Source organism: Chaetodon trifascialis, chromosome 15, assembly GCF_039877785.1.
Source record: "Chaetodon trifascialis isolate fChaTrf1 chromosome 15, fChaTrf1.hap1, whole genome shotgun sequence".
NCBI classification, from domain to species: domain Eukaryota; kingdom Metazoa; phylum Chordata; class Actinopteri; order Chaetodontiformes; family Chaetodontidae; genus Chaetodon; species Chaetodon trifascialis.
In genome coordinates this window covers 11,144,734-11,167,002 of record NC_092070.1, presented here as the reverse complement: position 1 = coordinate 11,167,002, position 22,269 = coordinate 11,144,734, and the positions used below count along the sequence as shown (strand labels likewise).

The 22,269-nt window shown below is 44.0% G+C and overlaps 1 protein-coding gene across 3 annotated transcripts; it reads left to right on the top strand.

Moving 5' to 3' along the window:
* Positions 1 to 741: 741 nt before the first annotated feature.
* Positions 742 to 22,206, top strand: epn2 (epsin 2). Of its 3 annotated transcripts, none has more exons than XM_070980465.1 (11): positions 742 to 934; positions 6,921 to 7,710; positions 9,785 to 9,939; positions 14,260 to 14,372; positions 14,624 to 14,728; positions 15,117 to 15,231; positions 15,717 to 15,869; positions 16,355 to 16,384; positions 17,621 to 17,848; positions 18,376 to 19,700; positions 19,815 to 22,206. In XM_070980465.1, the coding sequence occupies exons 2-10, from the start codon at positions 7,280 to 7,282 to the stop codon at positions 18,726 to 18,728; spliced, it is 1,683 nt and encodes a 560-aa protein (XP_070836566.1). In that variant the 5' UTR covers positions 742 to 934; positions 6,921 to 7,279; the 3' UTR covers positions 18,729 to 19,700; positions 19,815 to 22,206. The 3 variants fall into 3 exon arrangements, with proteins under 3 accessions (XP_070836566.1, XP_070836564.1, XP_070836567.1); XM_070980463.1 differs by having other exon boundaries at positions 16,355 to 16,447; XM_070980466.1 differs by lacking the exon at positions 16,355 to 16,384.
* The last annotated feature ends 63 nt before the right edge of the window (positions 22,207 to 22,269 follow it).

Genomic DNA, 22,269 nt, shown 5'->3' with positions numbered 1-22,269 from the left:
CAGTTGTCTATTCATAGCTCACTGTACACTTTTCAGGGAACCTTTCGTTTCTATTCATAGAACCAGATTTGAATACGCAACCATTGGTTATGCATGTCTGAAATGTGTGAGGACTGTGTCCCCTCCCGGCCGCACACACACAGTGGAAAACTCAAAGTGATGGAATGCTGTCCTGCAATGTTTGTGTGTGTTACAGGTGTGTCAGCCCTCTCTCTCACACACGGCTACTCTTTGCATTGACAAATCATGACATGCACTTGCTTGTGTAATAAGCCTGTTTTTTTCTGTGTAGCTGATACAAGCATTTCTCTAAAAAGGAAGGAATTAAGCAGAGTTTCCTGAGAAGAACCTGATTTACCTGAGAGGTCTGTTCAGTCACTAGAGACAGGAACCATGTTTTAAAGCAGGATTATGCTGCCACTTTTGCACTACAGAGGCAGACACTGTCAAGCAGCCCTGTGACATCCCATGGTTGTACTCTCCCAGCAGTAAGGCCCTCTCGATTACATGCCATTCCTGTGAAAACTTGGATAAAGTATTTAATCATTATGATGTGACTCTGTATGGGACTCTGAGAGAGGCCATGCCTGTTCGTGTAACGCTGCTTTAATGACTTGCTGGGATGACTATAGTTTTCACTGGGGAGTGAAGGGGCTCTCTGTACCCCTGGCAAGTCAAGCCGCCTTGGTCACACCCTTCTCAGCTCGCCCCCCCACCTCCCACTCTGCCCGCCATGTTCTGGAGGAGGAGATACGTGTAGCCTGGCTTTAGCTGGCTTAGCATTAGCAACACATAGCTTGGCGGAGGCGCAACAAGCACCCTGGACGCCGAAATAAGTAGTATATTTTGATTTTTTCCTTGGAATTGGCGAAACTTGTTTATGGGTTTATATCCCTGGACTGACAGTAGAACGCGACGTAGCCAAAAAGATATGGTAAGTCAACGTCGGCTTTCAAGATAGTCTAGTTGTTTTGTTTTTCCAGGGTGTCCTGTAGCGTAAATCCAGTTTGCTCTGGTGATGTCTCCACCGAGCACCCGTCTTGGCTGCTAGCTTGAAGGATTGCTAAATAGCTTAGCATGCTAGTTGGCTTAGTCTTAGCACAAAAGACGTTGGGAAGGTGACTTGAATTGTTGTGTGTCTAACGTTAGATGTAGGGCTGGCTGTGAATCCAATAAATTGTAAGCTTCGTATCAGATTTGGACGCTCATTGGCCAACAGTTGAATTTTTAGCTGAACCACGGGAGTGAGGAGACTTGCGGCTGGCTAACCTAACGTAAGCCTTGCTAGCTTTTGATCCAACTTTTTCCAAAGCCAAGTTTTGATTACGTATTAAAAATAGAAGTTGATCAGTGGTTGGATCCGAGCGCTGATATCAAAGTCAGTGACAAAGACGGAGCGGAACAAATTTTGAAAGAAAACTAACTTCTGTTGGGTTATCCACCATCCCAGCCAAAGCTGAATTAACTAAATCAACGCAAGCAAGTTAACGTTGCTCGCTAGCTTATTTCGCTAGCTAACGACTACTTGTCGCAAGTTTGCGCTAAACTTGCTAACGTTAGCGGTAATCGTGAGTAGCGAGTGGGCTTGTTATTACACCCGATATATCAAAGTGATGTTGCACAAACTTAGATCTCTGTTACACCCAGAAGTGTTTCGTAATTCAAACAGGTCATTTGACGTAAATATTTGGAGGTATCAGCTAGCTCAAAACAAATGTTAGCTAAAGCTACTTTAGCTTGTGTGCTATCAATCGCATCAGTTCAAGGAAACGCAGTGATTTTTTGGGGGGGTTTGTTTATTTTTAAAAGAGCAGCTTCATTCTTTCTACATCCTGGACCAATGCACCATGCTTTCATAGAGATGGTTGCTAAGTTAGATCTTACTATTGCTAGTCTGTAAGGCAATCCTTGACGTCCACATACTTATTGAGATTTTTGTGGAAATTCTTTACGATGTGGGCGCTGTCTGCATACTTGCTCCGTTTCCAATCGGCTAACCCTGCTGGAAGGTACTCAGGTAGAAAGCATTTGTTAAAAGACACTTAATATTGGCACGATGTATTTATTTTATGTGGCATAATTGGAGATGCTGGTGTTTCGATGGGTGCTTTTTATTCAGACACACTAAGCCCACACAAACGTGGCCTGAGAGAGGGGCAGGGCTTTGTCTATTGTCACGATGATCAGTCAGTCACAGTGGGTGACAGATGCATCATCACCGTCCTCCTCCCTTCCCTGACTTGGCTTTGTCTCTCAGCCAGCCGGTCAGGGAGGACAAAAGGCGGGGTGACATGCCGATCAGAAGGTGTCCTCTCTTCCTGTCTCTTCCTCCCGTCTTCAGGCTTGATGCATATACTGAGTCACAGTCACTTTAGGGCTTTTGGAACACGTGTCAGTGGTTTGATTTTCTTTGGGTTAGACTTGATGCGATTGTTAGTTTGGCTTGTAGGAGCTTAATCCTTGAGCAGCTGAGTGGTTGAGGATTAATTACTGGTATATGTTGTTTGTGAACTCAAAAGAAGTAAGTAGATGGTCAAGGAACCGGCTGGATAACCTGATGTCACACCGTTGCATCTCCCCACCCCCCCTCTGTTCTTAACACACACAAAGATACGCTCTCTCTCTCTCTCTCTCTCTCTCTCTCTCTCTCTCTCTCTCACACACACACACACACACACACACACACACACACACACACACACACACACACACACACACACACACACACTCACTCACAGGCGCACACAGGCACCTGGTTGTGCAAGCCCTCTATCTTCAGATCAGCTTTACTCTTGCTCTGTGGGACTGTCAAGGTAGACCTGTTCTCAATGTACTGCTTCTCAAACCCCTTAATGCTAATCACAGTTTACCTAGGTCTTGCCAAGACACACCCAGACACCGTGTGCACAAACACAGGATAGATTTGGCTTGTTGTACTCTTACATCGAACAGTTCACTTGTGTCCAGTGTTCAGTTGTTCATTTCCTTCTTGTTGAAGGCTGTAGCAAATTCCTGTTGGTCATGACATTGTCTCACACTACCCAAAGGTTGGACTAGGGGGGCTTTATAATATGTCTTTCTTTTCTCATTCACCATTGCAGTCTTGATGTCAGTTGTAGATGGCCCTCCCTAACGAATTGATTTCATTAAAGGAATCTCACTTGTTGATAAGCACCAGAAAGACATGTTGTCTTTCTGTGCCATGCATTCATTATATACTTAAATTGTGTTCACATTCTGTAATATATTGCTACTATCAGGTTTGCACTGGAAATGCAGGTATTTTTTAATTCATTCTTTAAATGTAAGCATCACAGCATCAAATTATTTTGCAGTTCGCTGGCTAAAGGCTACTCCTCATATGCGACAGATCTTATAATGTTATCAGTTAAAAATGGGATTCTACAGTAGGACTTGATTTGAATTTTGCTGACTATGCATGTAATTGTGCATACCACTGAATGCAGTTAATGTTTTATATGACATGTATTTATCTTTTCTCGTCCCCTTTCAAAAAACTCTGGCTGACTTTGGGCTCAGGCTAACTTCCGCTGTCCGTAGATATACTTGTAGGCTGTTGAGCCGTTGCAGGATACTGTCAGTTTCCTGCTGATGCTTCAGTTCTTGCCATTTCTAAGCACTGAAAATCAGTAATTTCTCCATGAATTTGATAGCTTGATGTCAGAAAAGTCAGCACTGCTAATATTACAACAAAAACAGAAAATGTAAGTAGGTGTATTATAGTGAAAATATATAATGTTAAATCTAGTCCAATGTAAATCCAATATTGCCACGCGACAGTTTGTATCGCAAAATATGTGCAAGTAGATGGATCTCTGTTCTTGTTGTATCACTGTATCTCCCAACCACCAGGTTGATTGAATTATAAACAGTACTATTGAAACTGCATTTGTGTGTGGATAATGCATACAAAAATCAGTTAAATAAATAAAAAATAAAAATAAAAAAAAGACCCATGTATGTGGACAAGGCATGAAAGGGTGGCAGCGGATTATGTGTCAGTTCATCCAAGGCTGCAGGAAGTAGTCCCTGGACTAAATGATTTTTTATGGTTAACTTCCTGTTCTCGCTATAACAAGACATAATGACAGTTTGACAAAAATGACAGGCTCAGTGATTCAGACATAATGAACCTGCAGTGACACATGAATATGTATTTCGACACGCGCGCACACACACACTGTGTGCTGTCTCTTCTGAGCCTTGGGGCTGGAGTGATCCAAGCACAGAAGGACCGAAGGAAGGCAGGCCAGCGGTGTCTTGGGGTGGGGGGCTGTTCCGGGGTGTCGGGGGGTGGGACAGACAAGACAGACTCTCCTCTCTTCCTCGTTTCTGCTATGGGTGAATAGGTGATTATAGCAGCAGATGTGTCATTAGGTCTGAGCTGTATTCATGCGGATGCAGGGTGAGGAGGAGGGTGCCGAGGGAATGTTTGGAGGGGCATGCCCCACAGGAATCACATTTCACTGGTGCTAAGTGAATTTATGGGATGTGCCAAGTTGTTTTCTTACCCCTCTACCCCCCCTACCCCCAGCAACCATGCACTCACACTCCTTCTCGTTTCCTCACCCTCGTCCTCCCCAGCTGTCTTTCCATGGCATTGCAAGGCAGGAAGGCCCCTAAAACAAACACATACACGTGTAAATGTACACAGCCACTTGCTACTTTGGAAGTGTTGTTAAATGCAACAGTTAAAAGTCTGCATAGACAACTAATCACTTTTAACACTCTTCTCCTGTTCATGAAAGCGCTTGTTTGTGGGGCATGTCAAAGCATGCTTGGTGCCAGGATCAGATTACTGAAAAGGACAACTCATCATGGGTCTCCCCAGATGGTAGTCAGAGGAACAGCGGCCATGAAGCGATCTCTGCAAACCTAAGATGCTTTTCATTATTCAGAATGATGTTTTGAATCAGATTTGGTAAGTTTTCAGTTAATGTGAATGCGTGTAACTGCAGCAATGTGGTGCATGACAGTAGTGGGGGATAAAAGCGTGTGCGTGTGAGAGATTTTCTCAGGATAAATGATAATAAATCAGTCTCTGTACTAATCTGGCTGAATGATCATGCCAAGCAGATCGTGGTGTGGCGTCTTTTGCATCTGAGCTCAAACTATTATAATATCCTATTTCAGTGAAATTGATTTGTCTTTACAAACAGCCCCTATCACATAAACTTTAGGACATGTCTTGGCAAACAGAAATTGAGTCAGTGATATATGTGCATTTCATAACTTGATGCTACATGCTAAAGCAGCTTTTTTCATATATTTGATTGCATATGAAAGTTTAATGTGTAGGTTGTACAGCTGTGTGTCTGCTCACTCTTTCCATACCTGTGTGTGTGTGTGTGTGTGTGTGTGTGTGTGTGTGTGTGTGTGTGTGTGTGTGTGTGTGTGTGTGTGTGTGTGTGTGTGTGTCTGTGTGTGTGTGTGTGTGTGTGTGTCAGGAAGTGATTAGTAGCTGGGCTGCTGATCTGTTAGAAACAGGACAGAGGAAACATAAGTCACTCCACTAGTCATAATCAGACTGGAAATGGTTTATCTCCCCTGCCACCCACCAAAGGGTGGAAACACATTTTTACTCAGTCATCGCTCTGGCATCTCTCATAGCAATACACTGATTGCTAAATACTGTGGTGATGGGAAAGAGCGTAGATGAAGGTGCATTACAAAGTAAATTGTTCGAGAACGGTGCTTGAATTTATCTGAAATTAATTAAGCAACTTTGAGTCCAGTTCTGCTAAATCAGCTATTGCCTATTGTCTATTTTGGTGAATTAACCTCATGTTTCCTCAGAATAAACCTCATTTTTACATGATATTCAATTCAATTTAATGAAATATAGAATTCACAAAGTAGAGCTGGTTTTAATTCTTACTAACTTGAGATTTGGTGTAACTGTTATCCCTTGTTTTATTAGACGTTATTATATATATCAAATGCCACTTCCATAAGCAACATTCTTTGTAGCTAGTCATTGTTGATGTGATTGTTCTCAGTAACTAGAGAAATGCATCACTTCACTGTCTAGATTATTGGAGTGAAACACTGGCAAGGACATTATTTCGGCAGGCCCCATTTTGTGCATTTTTAATTCTAACTATGTTGTGATTTGTATCCCATGGGTCTTTTAATTGGTTCCCAGTAATCTTGTTTGCTTTTGAATGTTTTGTGTCACATTTCTTGTCCTCCAAGCCCACCCAATAAGCTACTTCACCACCACACAAGCCTGACTACCTTAGCATTATTGATTTGCGACACCCTCCCTTGCAATTTGCAGCTGGGGTAAGCTTACTGTAAACTCAAGTGAGATTACAAAACTGGAAACACAATTCTTGGTCACAACACCCTGGCCTTCTATTATATGAAGGAGGCAGGCTTTCTGCAAGTACATGGAAATTGCTTATCTAAGTGTGAAAGTATGAAACGTATTGTTCGGTCTAGTTTCAAAAAGGAAGGCAGTACAGCTGCCCCTATATATACAAAATTATCTTCACAATCTTATTGTTTAGTTGTGGAAATGGGGAGCACGCTCACACCTTAAAGAAAGATACTCTTGATTAGACCAGTGACTTCACCAGATGTTTCATAGTATGCCAGATGTTTCTCAATGTTTCTCTAAAGAAAGGTATGTTAAATATTATATGCTTCAAACGGGACTACTTAGGGGAATTTAATTAGTTGGGATTGTTTTCATGCAACATGAAATTTAAGTTGTTATAGCATAAAAGATGCTCAGCTGCTGGCACATTTGGATGTGATTCGGGCATGAAAGAGTTGTAGTATTTGAGCTTTTAATTTGGCTATATGTAGCAATTTTCTCCTTTCTCATTCTGTTACCTTTCTGAAACGTCTTTTTCTTCTCTTCCTTCCACTAACCTTTTATTTGTCTATCCTAGGTGATGGCGTGGTCACATGTGCAGCCAGCACTGTGTGTGTGGAAATGGTTTTAACAGACGCTTTTCTGAAGGACTCGGGAACACTGCCCTGGCCTGGAGAAGCCTCATAAACAAACGTACACAACACACACACACACCTGTGCTCCAAGAAGATTTGCACATACGCACGCCACCGCCGTGCCTTGAGAAAGGACGCGGGCGTACGGACTCATAACGCAAGCTTCTGCTGAAGCACACACACATCTACACCTCTGCGTGTGTTAGCCTCTTTTACCTTAACATTATTGGTGGCCAAGCTCCTCTCCTGTGTGAGAGCGTACCTTGTATTTCTTCCCGCCTGTCCCATCTCCACCGCCACCATGCCAAGCTCCACCATCCGCCGGCAGATGAAGAACATGGTGAACAACTACTCTGACGCAGAGAAGAAAGTCAGAGAGGCCACGTCCAATGACCCCTGGGGCCCGTCATCTTCCCTCATGTCTGAGATCGCTGACCTTACTTACAATGTGGTGGCCTTCAGCGAGATCATGAGCATGATCTGGAAACGGCTCAATGACCACGGCAAAAACTGGCGCCACGTCTACAAGGCGCTCACCCTGCTCGACTACCTGATCAAGACGGGCTCAGAGCGAGTTGCACTGCAATGCAAAGAGAACATCTTCGCCATCCAGACTCTGAAGGACTTCCAGTACATTGACAGAGACGGCAAAGACCAGGGCATCAACGTCAGGGAGAAGAGCAAGCAGCTAGTGGTCCTACTCAAAGACGAGGACCGCCTCAAAGGAGAGAGGTAAGAGCTTTCTAAATCAAATTTTAATCGATGTGCAGTGGTTAAAAATCTCAGCAGTCAACTTGTGTTTACACAAGTGTGGAATGATTTTGTGGTTAACATAAAATGCTGGCACACGATTCTGTGTAATAGTCTATACAAGGCTGTGCCCAAATCGCAGTTTACTACATCATACCTGATGCTGCAGGGTGGTTCATGTGACAGTGACTTTGCACATGTCCTCTAAAAGGGCCTTGTAAAAATGGTTAAAGGCTTCTTGTGGGCTGTGAGGTGGATGAGACCACACCAGACCCCGGCACGGCTTCTTCTATAAAACAATGACTTGTGCTTTCATTGCGTCCAGCTTTACTGCTGTGAAGCTAGGTTGATAAAGTATTGCCTTTTTACTTGTGACAGTTTAATTTCAATTACAGTATCAAGTGTAGTAGGAGGAAGAGCTCAGCCCCGAGACTTAGAGCAGAGGAGATCCTGCAGCATCATGGAGCCACCTACATGATGTGTAGACAGTTTTTAATGGTTGTTGCTGCTTTTGTCAGTGCAATTGCTGGAGACTGTTATCCGAACCATCGACAAACTACTCTATTACTACTTGTTTGGTTGTACTGTGGCAGCATTGTAATAATTTCCATGTAAACAACAAAAACAAAGGACAATCACAACACCAGAGATGGGGTTTTACCATTGGTTTTCCCCTTAGATTATCATATTGTGATTATCCCACTGGGAGCTGGGGTACTTTTGGACTGTTCGTTGTGTTTTCACACCTGTTAGTTTCAAACAAATATTGGTCAAATATAAGCAATGTTATTACACTTTAAAACCGCTCCAGAGCTAACATCTTTTTCAGCTCAGCGGTGTTTAGCAAACACCTGTCAAGTCAAATGTGCACAATGTGCTTCACATACAACAAATATGAACAAAATAGAATAGAACATGAATACACATTTAGGTACATACAAAGGCAAAATATCCTAAAAATGATTCATCCCCTGCCGCCTGTCACAAAGATCTCAGTCTTGTCATTGTTTAACTCCATAAAGTAGTGGGTCGTCCTGTGTCTAATGTCAATTATACAGTTGACAAGGTCATTTATAAGGATGTTGTTATTGTGTGAAAGTGAAATATAGAATTGTGTATCATTGGCCTGACTAGTAAGATACGTCGTGCTTTTGTATGAGTGAACCAATTGGCAGCATACAGTGTATAGATCAAACAGGAAGGGGCCTGGAACTGAGACTTGTGGGTCCTCAAATTGCCAGACTTTAAGTCAAGACATGCAGAGAATGTCCTGCATGTTAGGTGGAAAGACAGCCAGCCAATGACACAGCCAAATAGGCCAAATGAATTTTCTAGTCTGCTGAGTAAAGTGTTGCGGTCAGCAGTGTCAACGGCTGCTGTCAGGCTTTGTAATACTGAAACAGACTGTTTGTTTGAAGCACTGTTGACCTTTAAATCATTTATTACTTTTATGAGAGCTGTTTCAGTGCTGTGATTAGCCCTGAAGCTGGACTGATAGGATGTACCTCATACAGATTGTGGAGTAACTACGCAGCTGTTTGTAGAGAGCCTTATTTTTCAAGATCTGCAGAACTGCATCTGTAGAGATGTGATTTAGATGATGATCTCCTATTCTTGTGTCATTAGTTTCTTGTTCATTTGTCTTTTTACAGTTGCTTTATTTGTTTGTGCACCTTCTTGTAACACACATTATCTGAGACATAGATCATGTGTGACAAAAAATAGGGCATTGAATCATTTCCAGAATTGTACTAATTGGTCCAAGGTGGGATGCTTGTCATTTGCGTGGCAGTGTGTGTAGTCTAATTAATGGATTTGCTGTGGCATTTTGACTTGCAACATCTGAAACTCTAATTCTCAAGCTGGTTTTGGTAATAGATCTCATGTCATTATTTTTTTTGTTCTAGAGCTCCAAAGACCAGTTGTCCTTTTGTACCTCATGCTTACTTTGTCCTTTTGGGCATCACACAAAGGATTATAAAAATCTTGACCTGAGTAAGGGCCATCGCTCATTCTCTATTATGTTCATTTATTTTATGTGTTTTTTCCCCACCAGGTCTCAAGCTTTGAAGACCAAAGAGCGTATGGCCCAGGTGTCCACAGGGAGCAGTCAGATGGGTTTTGGCCGAGGCTCATCTCAGCCCAACCTCTCCACTTCCTACAGCGAAGAGTATGGCAGGTCAGAGGGCTCACCTGCCTCCTACCATGGCTGTGAGTAGTATCTTTGAGTTACCAGATAAGCTGTGCACACAGACACACACTTAGAGGGTTCAGTCCATATGAACACGTGCAGTACAGAAATTCCCATTATACTGTATTGTGTCCCATTTGGTGTAACTTTGGCCTACATCCTGAAAACCTTCCCCTCCCCCTGCTCTGTCTCTGGCTCGCAGTCCCACAGTAGGGCTGCATTCCTCAGCGCACACACACACAGAAAGAGAGAGAGAGAGAGAGAGAGAAGAGGAAGCAGAGTTCACCCCCCTTGCCTCTATCATCCACATGACAGAGGAATCTGCTTTCAGTGATACACTCACTCCTCTGGAGACACAGTGAGGGAGAGGTATAGAAGACAGTGACAGACAAGAGACATGTGAATAGATGAAGATATCACAGATGGAAACAAAGAAGTGAACAAAACTCAACTTGAATAACCTTCAGGCTGCTTTTTGTTCATGAAGTATGCACAGTATTTAATGTGTGTAACTAAAATGGCAATGAAGTGACACGTGTGGGGCTTATTTTCTCCAGATGCACATTACTTCTGCCTTCTTTAACTAGAATGATTTTTGATTAGTCTGATACCTTCAGAAGATATTCTAAGTTCATCATGCCAAGGTGGGAGAAATATCACTTACTGTATTCCTCTGTAAGTAAACAATATGCATAAGGGATCCTCATGCTTGGTAATAAATCTGGTGATAAGTCATCGTTGCTCTTGTGTTTCTGCACTTGAATTTCTGAAAGATGGAGCGAGGGAGAGGGGTAGACTTGAGAAGAAACAGAAATCCTAGTCAGGAAATGGGGTAACACAGAGAGGGGCAGAGGGGAAGAATGAAAGTTGAAGTGAAAGAATGAACCTTGGCCTCTTTTCCTTTCATCCTCTGACCCCCCCCGGTCCTTTGTACACAGCAGGATAGCTGTGTGTGCGCGCGTGTGTGTTTGTCTCTTGCCGTGTATGTGGTTTCAGTCTGCATTGATCTTGGAGCATGGAGGTGTGTCTTCATCTTTTACTTGTGGTTCACATTCCTGCATACACGTTATGTTTAAGTGTGTGTATGCGCTCAGAGGCGGAAGCTCGAGCAGCTGAGTCATCAGTTGAGAAAACTGAAACAGAGACCGGCCAGTAGGAGTGTGGCTGGGCTGTCACTGTGGGCGTTGCCAGGTGGAATTTTTGGGATTCCAGTCAAACTTCCTGAGGATTGTTGTCCAGACAGGGTTTGAATGAATGGCCATGAAAGTGTGGCTGTTGGTGTTCACAAGGCATATCACCCAGTCCCCAAAGTATATGGAAAGGTCTGAAATTTGTTTGACCTCACCTGTTAAAACATCTTTAATATAGTATACAGGTCTCTTTTTTTCTGTTATGATTTTTCTTATTCTTCAACATACTGCGTTCTTCATATTCCTGTGTGTCTCGTGTCTGCCTGATGTATCACTGTGCTCACCCGTTAGCCCAAGCTCTGAGATGGTATATCTTCAGGCATCGTTCCTTCTGTCTGTGTCAAAATAGGTGACAGGTTGTACAGTTACTGGTATCCCTGAACAAGGATTATCAGCTGCCCTTCAATCCTCAGTTTGGCTAACCTTTCAGATGTTGTGACATCCTTGGATGGAAAGGGTGAAGCATGGAGCTGATGCAGTGTGCTTGCCGCATTTGAAAAAGCCCCATTTGCATACGCCATGGTTGAGCCCAAAAAACAAGCGCGTCTTGACAGATGCTCGCCGCAATGGTGTCACTTGGTTTTCAGTGCGCTTGCATCTCTCTTCAAAGCAATGAATTTGCGCATGCAAAAGACAAAACATCTTTACGGCCTCTTAGGCTGTAGTTTTTATGAGGTCAGCCAACCAATAGTAAGAGCAGGTTTTGCTGCGCTTAATCAAGCTCCTGCCTTTGCAACACTCAGCAATGTACAGCTTGTACAGTTTCACGCTTGATTTTTGGAAGATGTCTGATGAAATAATAGGATCTGGATAGTGCATTTAAGGAACTGACTCACTCACCAGGTTTCTAGCAGCCACTTAATTCTTTTATCTGGAGAGACAAGAGACAGAGTGTCTGCAAATGTGGGGATAGTTAGTGGTTGACACCCTGGGATAGAAACCCTGTGTGCGATTATCACCACATAAATCTGCTGCAGATGACACAAGTGGTCATCAGCCCTTTTCACTTTCTCCAAAGCTCTGCTGTCTCTGTCCAGAGCTTGAATCGCATGCTGCACTCAGAATTTGAACTTTTTTTAATGTGTTTTCTATGTTGAATTTTTTGTTGGAGCAAATAAAGAAAAAATTCAGTCATTAAATTTGCCACCACACAAAAAGATGTGAACCAACTGGACTAAGCTACTGACACAAAGAGTAGTGGCACAAATACTGGAGGAATAGCCCAGAAAATGATGCTTTCCTGGATGCATTTTTGTGCTAGCAGGCAGAGCTGTGTATGTGAGGAATGCCAAGAAATTGTGATTATCCATATATGGTCCATTCCCACAGTGGTGGGCAAGAAACTAACATGTTTTAGTTGGCTTTGAATTTTGTTTATTTGTCTTTCTGACTGGCTACCATCTAGTGTTGTACTGTGTGTTACTGTGTCACCAGTTTAGTCTCTCTTTAGGCTTAGCGATTGAGAAACTGTCATTGAGACCCTCTTTTGCTCTCAGATTTTACTGTAAAGAGAAAAATTCCTTCCAATAAAGTAATGTAATGCCATATTATTCCAGTATATTTTCCGTGGGTACAGTGTCTCTTTGTAGTCTTTGGTACCACTGTGCTCACTGTCTATTTCAGGCAGGCTGATGTGGACGCCACGGCTCAAATCCCGCCAGCTAACAAAACACACCTTTACCCCTGGTACTTCTTGTCACTTTCCCTGGAGACACACAGCCTGGAGACCGAGTAAAGGAGACTTGGGTTTGACAGGGAGCAAGCAAGGCAGGGAGTGAGCAAGGAGTCAAGGAGGGAGGAGAGAAGTCGAGGAGTTGTAGATGCAGTGAATTAATTATTGAAAATATGTTGGTCGTTTTCATGAGTCATGCAGACATTAGGCTGTAATGCTGCTACTTAATCAACACACAATGACCTTAATATGTTGTTTTTACACAGGGACATCCCCAAACTATCAACTATTACGTAGGCAACCATTTCAAGGAAGGCCAAGCCTTTTAACTTTAATTGTTAAAAGGTCACAGTGTTCTTTCATGGAACCATTTGATGTCATACAAATCAACTCTTCAATGTAAGAAGACCTGCTGATGTAACATCCACTTTCTAGAGAAGCCTTGACAGGGCGGGAGCTTGTGCATCAAACTGTGACGTGTCAGATAGTGAAACAAACAGTCAGTGTTTCCCCAAGTCAGATTTGTGTCAGTGTTATTGTTATGTCTCTGCACTAAGGCCTTTATGTGTCTCTTCTCTGATGGGTGGCTATCAGAATCGTACACAAGATCATCATGACGTGATGGGAGTATCCACATCAGCAGCAGAACATGTCATGTGTTGTTAACACATTCGCCTTTTTATCTGCTGATGTGGAGAGTTCTTCTGAAGTTCGCACACATGCTATGTTGGTCTTTGCTGTTAGGAGCAGAGATGTATAGAAAAAAAACTGGGCAGGCAGAAGGAAAGAGACGATGTTTATTATTGTCAGTTGGAGAGCTGTGTTAAAGTTTGAGAGGAATTGCCTGTGGTTGGCCAAAAATCCATCAAAACGTTAAGATTTAAATTGCACTCCACATTTTTTGTCAACGCCTGCTGTTCATTATGGACAAAACTTTGGCTTTGAATTTGAGGAACAGACGCTCTTAAATCATACCACAGAAAACGCATGTTTTGTGTACAGCCACCTTTGTCCACCCACAGCATTCACACATGTACACAACTGCACCAAGCTGGACTGCTGAGAAATGATGAAACAGAAATAGTGACATCATATAGAGAGACAAGTCACCTCCCACACCACGGTTCCCACAGACAGACGAGCGTTGAGCTGAATACAGGCTACCTTTACCGAGAGTCTTTTGGCATGATGACTTCTTTCTCCTGTCCAGATTTTGTGTGTGTGCGCGTGTGAGTGTGTGCACGTTTGTTGCGTGTCTGCCACGTGCAGCGTCCTTGTGTTTTCTGTGCTGCCACATGGCCCGATGTAATCCAATAAACTGAATGGACCTGTCGTCCCTTCCAGGCTCCCTAAAGAAGCCTCTAATCATACACAGATAATTTCCATAGCCTGCGAAGGTTTTCAGTGTGTTCCATGCAGTACGTGATGGAGTCCCATGTGGCATTGATGTTAATATACGTTCTGAATGTGTCTGTTAGCCACGTCTCCTAATGCGGGTTCAGAACTGGAACAGGCCAGACCTCAGACCAGCGGAGAGGAGGAGCTACAGCTACAACTGGCTCTGGCCATGAGCAGAGAGGCTGCAGAGCAGGTATACACACATACACATACACAGAAACATGTGCTAACATGGCAGAGCATGAATCCACACTCGTCATTCTCTTTTCATACTGTGTTCCTGTGTTTGAAATGTGCAGATAGTTGACATTACATCTGTGGAAACCAGCTTATTGTATTTCAAAAGATGACTTAACAGGAAGCTATGAGTAATCATCTTTTGCTTCATTCTGCTTCAAGCCAATACTTTTCCCTGTCATGGGTCGTCCTACTGTGTGTGTTTAGGAGGAGCGCATTCGCAGAGGGGATGACTTGAGACTACAGATGGCCTTGGAGGAGAGTAAGAAAGGAGGTCCAGATTCGGCAAAGCTGCCCAAGAAGAAGAAAGAGGTAAAATACACACAGCATGGAGGCTCGAGTGACTCAGTTATTCCATTATCATGACCGTCCTCCTGAAATAGTCTTGTCTCTTCCCATTCTGTCTGCTGCTTCAATAGCAGTAGTGAAACCACTAACTGGCAGCAGACTGCCTAGTTTACTCTTCATTATTCTGCCTGAAAAGCTGGCTGACTGGAGTCTGAGGGCATGCAGAGCTGAAGTGATGAAGTAGGGCTGCATGACTGTGGCTCATGTTTTAACGTAGCACATAATGACATGACCACTGTCAGTAGTTTGAACGGCATCTGTGCCGTTGTCCTCTCCATCTTTTCTTGTCTCCGTTTGTCTGCACCCTCTTTCTTTTGGGTCTTTCTAACCCACTCTGTCTGTCTCTCTCCAGCCACAGTCATCTTTGATGGATCTGATGGATGTCCCAGAGCCCGGTGCCACTGCTGACCCCTGGGGCGCAGGGGCCGGGGCAGCTGCCGCATCAGAAGACCCCTGGCAGCCTTATGGTATACACACATACAGTACAGACGCTCTTCACTGGAAAGATGATACTGACATGCTGATTGTGGTTGTTGAGAAGTATTTGTAGAAACAGTCAGTTTATGTGTGTGAGAGTGTGTGTGGTCTCTGCTCTCCACCTGCAGCTTGCAGGACTGTGACTCTTTGTTAAATAGGAATGCTGCTCCACTGGCCCAGCAGCATTACTGCACAGAGGGGGCAGGAGGGTGGGGGTTTTTTAGAGGAAGATATCATGAAGGAAATGAGTGTGGAGGAATGGGAGAGGCAGGGAAGGAGGTGGTAGGGAGTTAGCTGTGTAAATGTCCCAGGAGGACAGATGAGTTCTAGTGTTAGTATGGGTCTGTTGAAATACATGCCTGCTATCATTTGACCTTTGACCTTTCTCACCTTTCTCTTGCTGTCTTTCTCTGTCATTCTTCACCCAAACCCCCACCATCCTCCCCAACATTGAACCTCTCGCATCTCTCCCTAGGGTCTGCCCCTAAGCCAGCAGCCCCAGTGGACCCATGGGGTGCACCTCCTTCAGTCCCACCCATGAAGAGCAGTGATCCCTGGGCAGCGAACTCCACTCCTGCCCCTGACCCATGGAGCTCTGCAGCTGCCCGCCCCAAAACTTCCAACGCAGGTGACCATCAGGGGGAAAAAGTAGCTTCTGTTTTTTGTTTATTTTATGTCCACAGGCATCAGTTTGTAGAACATATTTCTGGAAGTTTGCTTTGCTTGAGATCTTTCCCCCCAAAACGATTTCCCCTTGGGGATCAATAAAGGAATGCTGATTGTGAGTCTGATACTGATCTTTCAGTGCTCTCTATTTTAAAAAAAATGAGAACGATCTCTAAGCAGTGGCTGGCAGACGTCTCAAAGACTCGACAGCTGTGTCAGAAGGGGCTCACACGGCACACAGTAGCAAATGCTTCTGCACATCTGAGTACTTTCAGTTGCTTGTTTTGTTCATTTGTCTCTGTTGGTTTATTAAGTATCCATACTCATTCATAGTTTTCTGTTTCCATCTGTCTATATGTCTGTGTGTGTGTGTGTGTGTGTGTGTGTGTGTGTGTGTGTGTCTTCTGTGTGATTTTGTCTGTGTGTGTTTGCGTTGTCCCCTTTCAGGTAGCTTTGACCTTTTCAGTGCATCCAACGGTACGTCCAAAGAGGACTTCTCAGAGTTTGACAGCCTGCGCTCCTCCTCCTCTGTCCCCACTGGTACTCACCCATGTCTTCGTCTCTCTATTGACACGGAGTCTGTGTTGTTTTTCCTCAGTGTCTGAAATGATGCCCGTCTGCAGAGACAGTGTTCCTGCGAGGCACAGACACGCACATGTCTTGTCTTTGTATGTAAATGTCACCAGACCTGAGCCAAGACAGTGTGAGAGTCATATTTTTTCAAACAGTTGATAATTTTCCATTGCAACTGCAATAAAATGCTGCAGTAATAAGATCAAATGGAAAAATGGCTGCTTGCTCTGGTCTGGTCCGTTATCAGTGTGGTGTAATCTGATGCAGCTTGTGTGTGTTTATCGCCAAATACACTATTAGGCCTGTGCCATCTTGTTTATGGAAACCCTTCTAGATCTGATGTGATGAATCTTGTCTGGTGCATCTGAACCAACAACAGATGTCCACAGTTAAATGAAAACCATGCACAACTCCATTCAGGTTGGTGTTTGAGAGGGTTCCAGTGAACAGTTTAGCACCAGTCTGGAGTGTTTTTCTCATGTGGTTTGGCAGTCTCTGGGTGTGGGAGGGTGACATTGGTCTCTGACTCGAGCTCCAGCTCAAACATTTCTGATACAGTCAAGGACAAGGTGAGAAGAAACACAAACACAGTCACTTTCTCCAGGAAGGAAAAGTCGATGTTAAGGGAATCCACTCTGGCTTAAATCTACAGGATTTATGGGGCGTTGATTCACACTTGGCCAGTCTGATCTTATCATGAGCCTTATTTTTGGCCCTGCTGCATCTCAATTTCTGTTCTGAGAAGACAGTTTCCGTCTTTGACATTTCCTCTTGTGTGTGTCGCAGCTGGCATGCTGGGTTTGTGTGAGTGCATTGATGAAGGTCTCCATTGCTGTGTGGGTCAGCCAAGTTGTCTGTTGTCCTCTCATAAAAGCATCATGATCATTTTATTGCATCAACTCAGTTTTATTTCTGGTAAATGTGAATTTGGCTACTCGCACAGGTGGGTACTGTGTTGATTTAGCATATTTTGTATTTATATTGTACATATTTTAATGGCTTCTGCAATTCAGGACTATATAAGAAATGTAGTCTTCCTGGATCCAGGATGTCTGAGTGTTTTATTATAGTTTGTTCCCACAAAGAGAAGTTATTAACGGTTTTTCATCTGCGAAACACCCTCTGCTCTTTGTTCCACAGGTGATGGGGGCATAGCATCCTCCATTCCCTCCCAAGCCAGTCTCGCTAGCAGCGGCAGCCTGGACCTCTTCGACCCCCTACCCACCTCCTCATCTATTTCCATAAACCCGACTAGAAAGACTCCAGAGTCCTTCCTGGGTCCCAATGCTGCCCTGGTCAATCTGGACTCCCTGGTGACCAAACCAGCTCAGCCTGCGCCGATCGTCAACCCATTTTTAGCTTCAACAGGTGGGGAGAAGAAGAGGGCATGAGAAATATTCTGACTCCTACCACTGCTTTTGAGCACTTTTGCAGACTATCTGTGTCACATTGTAGAGATGTTAGTTCAGGAAATTAGTTTTTTAAATCTAAATCCACAGACAGGCTTTTTTAAGCAGGTAAAAAAACAAAAAAACGATTAAATTGTGCTCATTAGATAATGTGTGCTAAGCCAGGAAGTGGAGAAAGTAAGTCAAGAGGCATGGACATGCACGTGCAGGCCTGAACACACCCATCTGCACAGTTTAATGTTGAATCATTGACCATTCCCCGTCTGTGTTAGCTGAACACTCGAGAGGTGAATCATACCTAATTCATTTCAGCGTAGTAGCGTACTTTATAACCAACATGTTGAAATAACATTCTGTTCATCACAGCAACATTCACCTCACTGCAGAGCCCAATTCCACATGTGCTGTATGCTGCTATGGACTGCCACTCTGTGAGCTCAGTGACATTTGCTTTCTTCCCTTGTCCCTGAACGCATCTTTATTCAGGTGGCTCCGCTCCAGCAGCCCACGCCAACCCCTTCCAAGTGAGCCAGCCAGCGCCCCCCACACTCAACCAGATGCGGATCAGCCCCATGCCCGCCGGCTTCGGCGGCATGCCCGAGCCCATGTCTGTGTCCCCCGTGCCCGCTCAGCCCGTCACCATGGTCCCCCTGGCAGGGATGGCCCCCATGGGCCACATGATGCCCGGAATGGGCGTTGGCGCTGTGGGAGGTGTAGGGGTGAATGCAGGGATGAGCGCGGGGATCCCGGCCTCCATGTCCATGCCCCAGCCCCTGATGAGCATGCCACCCCAGGCCGGGACACAGCCCGCCGGAACCACCAACCCGTTCCTTTTGTGAGGCGAGGGGGGGTGACTTGCACCAGAGTAGCCCCCCTCTTCTCTCTCTTTTGCTCTCTTCCACATTGGCTCATTAAGAAGCTTCAAAATGAACAAGGAGATGTCTTGTCCCATTTATCCCTTTATAACCAACTCCAAGCCAGGTCGTAGTCCCAGCCTGGCCTCCTCCTACCTTAACACACTCCTTTACTCCTTCCTCTGTCTCTTTCTCTCAGTGCTACAAGCTGCCTAGTCCTGTGTGTTCCATACTGATCTGACGGTGATGTTGATGACCACAAACAGTTTGCATCTTTCTACAGACTTACAGAGTAGCAGCGGTGTTTACAGTTTTTCCACAGAGGCAGGACAGGACCGTCTCTCCTCCCTGTCCTCCTCTCATTCACTCGCCTCCTCTCCCTTACTTCTTCCCTTTGGATTGCTCCTTTCCTCTTCTGTGGTGGAGTGACAGGAGAGTCTGACTGTACTAACGCCAGGATCTTTATCTCTTCACTAGAGCTAATCTTTTATAAGCCCTGTCAGCTGGTGTGAGTGAGTGTGAGTGCACATCTCAGTACTTTTACACTGTGTATATTCCAGTGGGTTTTATTTACACACACTGGGGTACGGATGAGAGATGGGCAGATGTGTTTATACTCGTGTGTGTGTATGTGTGTGTTACTAAGCAGGGATTTTGCACAATTTTTTTCTCTATTTTGTTTTCTTTCCGCGACTGTTGGGCTCACCGTTACACCTTAGCTAAGGGAGGGAGGCTAGCCGTTAAACAACACACAGCGGCGGCGGCGGCCCTCAGCACCACTCGGTCACAACTCTCGTCTGGTCAGTTCCTGTCAGCTTGGACCTTTTCCTGGCCCTCCACATGAACTTCAACCTCCAGGGGTCATGAGATAAACACTGAACACTTATCAAAGGAGATGAACCCCTTGGCCCAGGGGTTCAAAACTTGGTCAAACGCTATTTTTGTGTGTGTGTGTGTGTGTGTGTGTGTGTGTGTGTGTGTGTGTGTGTGTGTGTGTGTGTGTGTGTGTGTGTGTGTGTGTGTGTGTGTGTGTGTGTGTGTGTGTGTGTGTGTGTGTGTGCTCGCGCGCAGGTGTACCATTAATGTCCGGATACTAACAGCTACATGTCGATGTATTTGTCACTGAGTCTCCCCCCCAGTATGTGTTTAGAGAAGAAGACATGAACTTTGATGGCGTCAGTGTTTTTCTATCTGAACATATGGATGCAGTGAGGGCATCGTGGGACAGTTTTTTTTTCCTTTCTTTTTAGTTTGTTTCTAGGGTCAAAGGGAAGAGGGGTGGGGTGTGTGTGTGTGTGTGTGTGAATGTGTGTGCGCAGTTTGCATGAGAAGATACATTTAGTTTCCAAGAAGAATGAGCAAGTTCCATTTCTCAGTGAAGTGGAAGTGACTTAGAAATTGCTTAAGTTGGTTTCTGAAGTGCAAAATCGAAACAGGGATAATGTAGATGTCCGCAGCCTTAAGTGTGTGTGCGCGTGTGCATGCACGTGTACATGCATGTGTTGTGTGTGCAGCCATTTATCAAGTGTTACTATGGTGTCAGGATTGCAAGAAAAAAAAAGCTCTGGGTTTAAAGAGCACGTCAGCCACTCAGCATTGTGAAGAGAGTTTACCTCAGAGTGGATTTACTGTGGCTAATCTATCTGCAAGAACATTACTGGGTGCACACACACACACACACACACACACACACACACACACACACACACACACACACACACACATGCACTCTCTCGCACACACACATAGGGTTGTTCCAGAATCAGCCTATTGATAGCACAGGGATTCCCGCAGCAAACAACGAGACATGTCATGTAAACAAGCAGTTGTTCATTTTGTTGGTTGTTTTTGTTGTTATTTACTCCGTAGATGTAAATGCATAGCCAAGCCTTTCAGACTTTTGGAGCTGTGTACTAGCATGTTATCATCTTCATTCTCTCTTTAGTCTTTTTTCTCTCATTCTAGTTTTTCACCCTATGGGTAGGCTATGTAATTCTCTTCTCTTAGAAGCACAACTGTTACCAAAGTCATAGCGACTGTGATTTCCGAGGACGTCATACTTTGAGTAGTTTGAACAGTAGGGTCACACTTCACTGACGTTTTTTTTTTTTTTTTTGGTCTGTTGATGGATGTTCATGATATCAGAAGCTCCATTGTTATGATTTTTGTATTGTAGAGCTCAGTGTTTAGGAGTCTGTGTAAGAAAGTGTTACTGTCGGGTGGATATCAGCACATGTACTGACAGCAAGCTGAGCATCTCTGTCCCTTCTTTAGGTTAAGAAAAGTGGGTTGATGAAATACAGCAGACGGTGTGTAGACCCTTCTTCTCTTTAGGTCACTGTAATCCCTTCTCTTCAGTTCTGTTGATATCACTGCCAATGTTTTTACTGTGGAGGGGTGTTTTTATTATTTTTTTCCTTTTGGTGTGAGTTGGCGCCCTCTCCTGGTCTGCTGTGGTATGATAGCTACACCACAGGGCCGTTGATATTTCCACTAAACGCAGACCTTCATTTCTCTCAGGCAAAAAGGAGGGGCAGCTCCAACCGTGTGTATGATTTTGATGATGATGATGATGATGATGATGATGATGCTGAGGGTGGTGATGATTTTTATGCTTGGGGTCCTGAATGAATGGATGCAACACTGACTAGCAGAGACCAGCAAACATTTTTAATCTTGACTAAATATATGCAAAAATTGGAGTTGGAAAAAGTAAAAAAAAAAAAAGATAAGAAGACTTATCGTGTGATGTGTTTTGCAAAGTTAGATTTGCTCATAAAGTCGTGTTTATTGAAATGCTACTATGATATTCTAGCTGAGACGTGTCACTTTCTCACTGGCCTTAATTTCACTGCGGCCTGACCTTTAAATTCACTCCAGTGATTGTGGAAAAGGTTCTTTCATCGATGCATTGGGAAAGAAAAAGAAAAAATAACGCAAACATTTACTAATTCAGCTCTCCCAGACAGTCAGACGACACTGCAGTTGAACACTTTTCTTGATCCCTGGCAGCAGTTTCACAGTCGTGGCTATGGTGCAGTGAAAATGTGGCCTGTGTGTAGCGAGCTCCTCTGCGTGTTACTATGTATTCACTATGCTTTTATCAAGAGGACTAACTGACCTTATGGACTGTCTTTATATGCATAAACAGCCTCCTTTACTCTTTTCCATGTCTGTCTATTTACCCTTCTCATAGTACTGGGAGCAGGCTGCTTTTTTTATTGGATACGTGCTCAACCTGTTGGCATTATAACTGTATAATATAATTTATCATTTGTACTATTGTAACATACTGTTCCTCTGTATACCTTATTATTCTGTGTAATGGGTTTTTGTAGGAAAAATCACCGTGGTATTTTAACGGCATCTAAACAAACGAACGCAGCAGGCCGCACCCTGTTGGATGAGGACAACTGTAGCTGCATTGGTTCAAAATAAAATGTGTATCACTTCAGCTCTGTAACTCCTGGTTTCTGTGTCTTTTTTAGATTATTAAACCAAATTTCTGGATTGAAAACTGACATTT

What these genes read in the sequence shown, in the direction of transcription:
- epn2 (XM_070980463.1), top strand. Translation starts at nt 7,280, where the DNA reads ATGCCAAGCTCCACCATCCGCCGGCAGATGAAGAACATGGTGAACAAC. An exon ending in AGACCCCTGGCAGCCTTATG is followed by an intron (nt 15,232 to 15,716) that starts GTATACACACAT and finishes ATCTCTCCCTAG; the next exon opens with GGTCTGCCCCTAAGCCAGCA. An exon ending in CTCCTCCTCTGTCCCCACTG is followed by an intron (nt 16,448 to 17,620) that starts GTACTCACCCAT and finishes TTTGTTCCACAG; the next exon opens with GTGATGGGGGCATAGCATCC.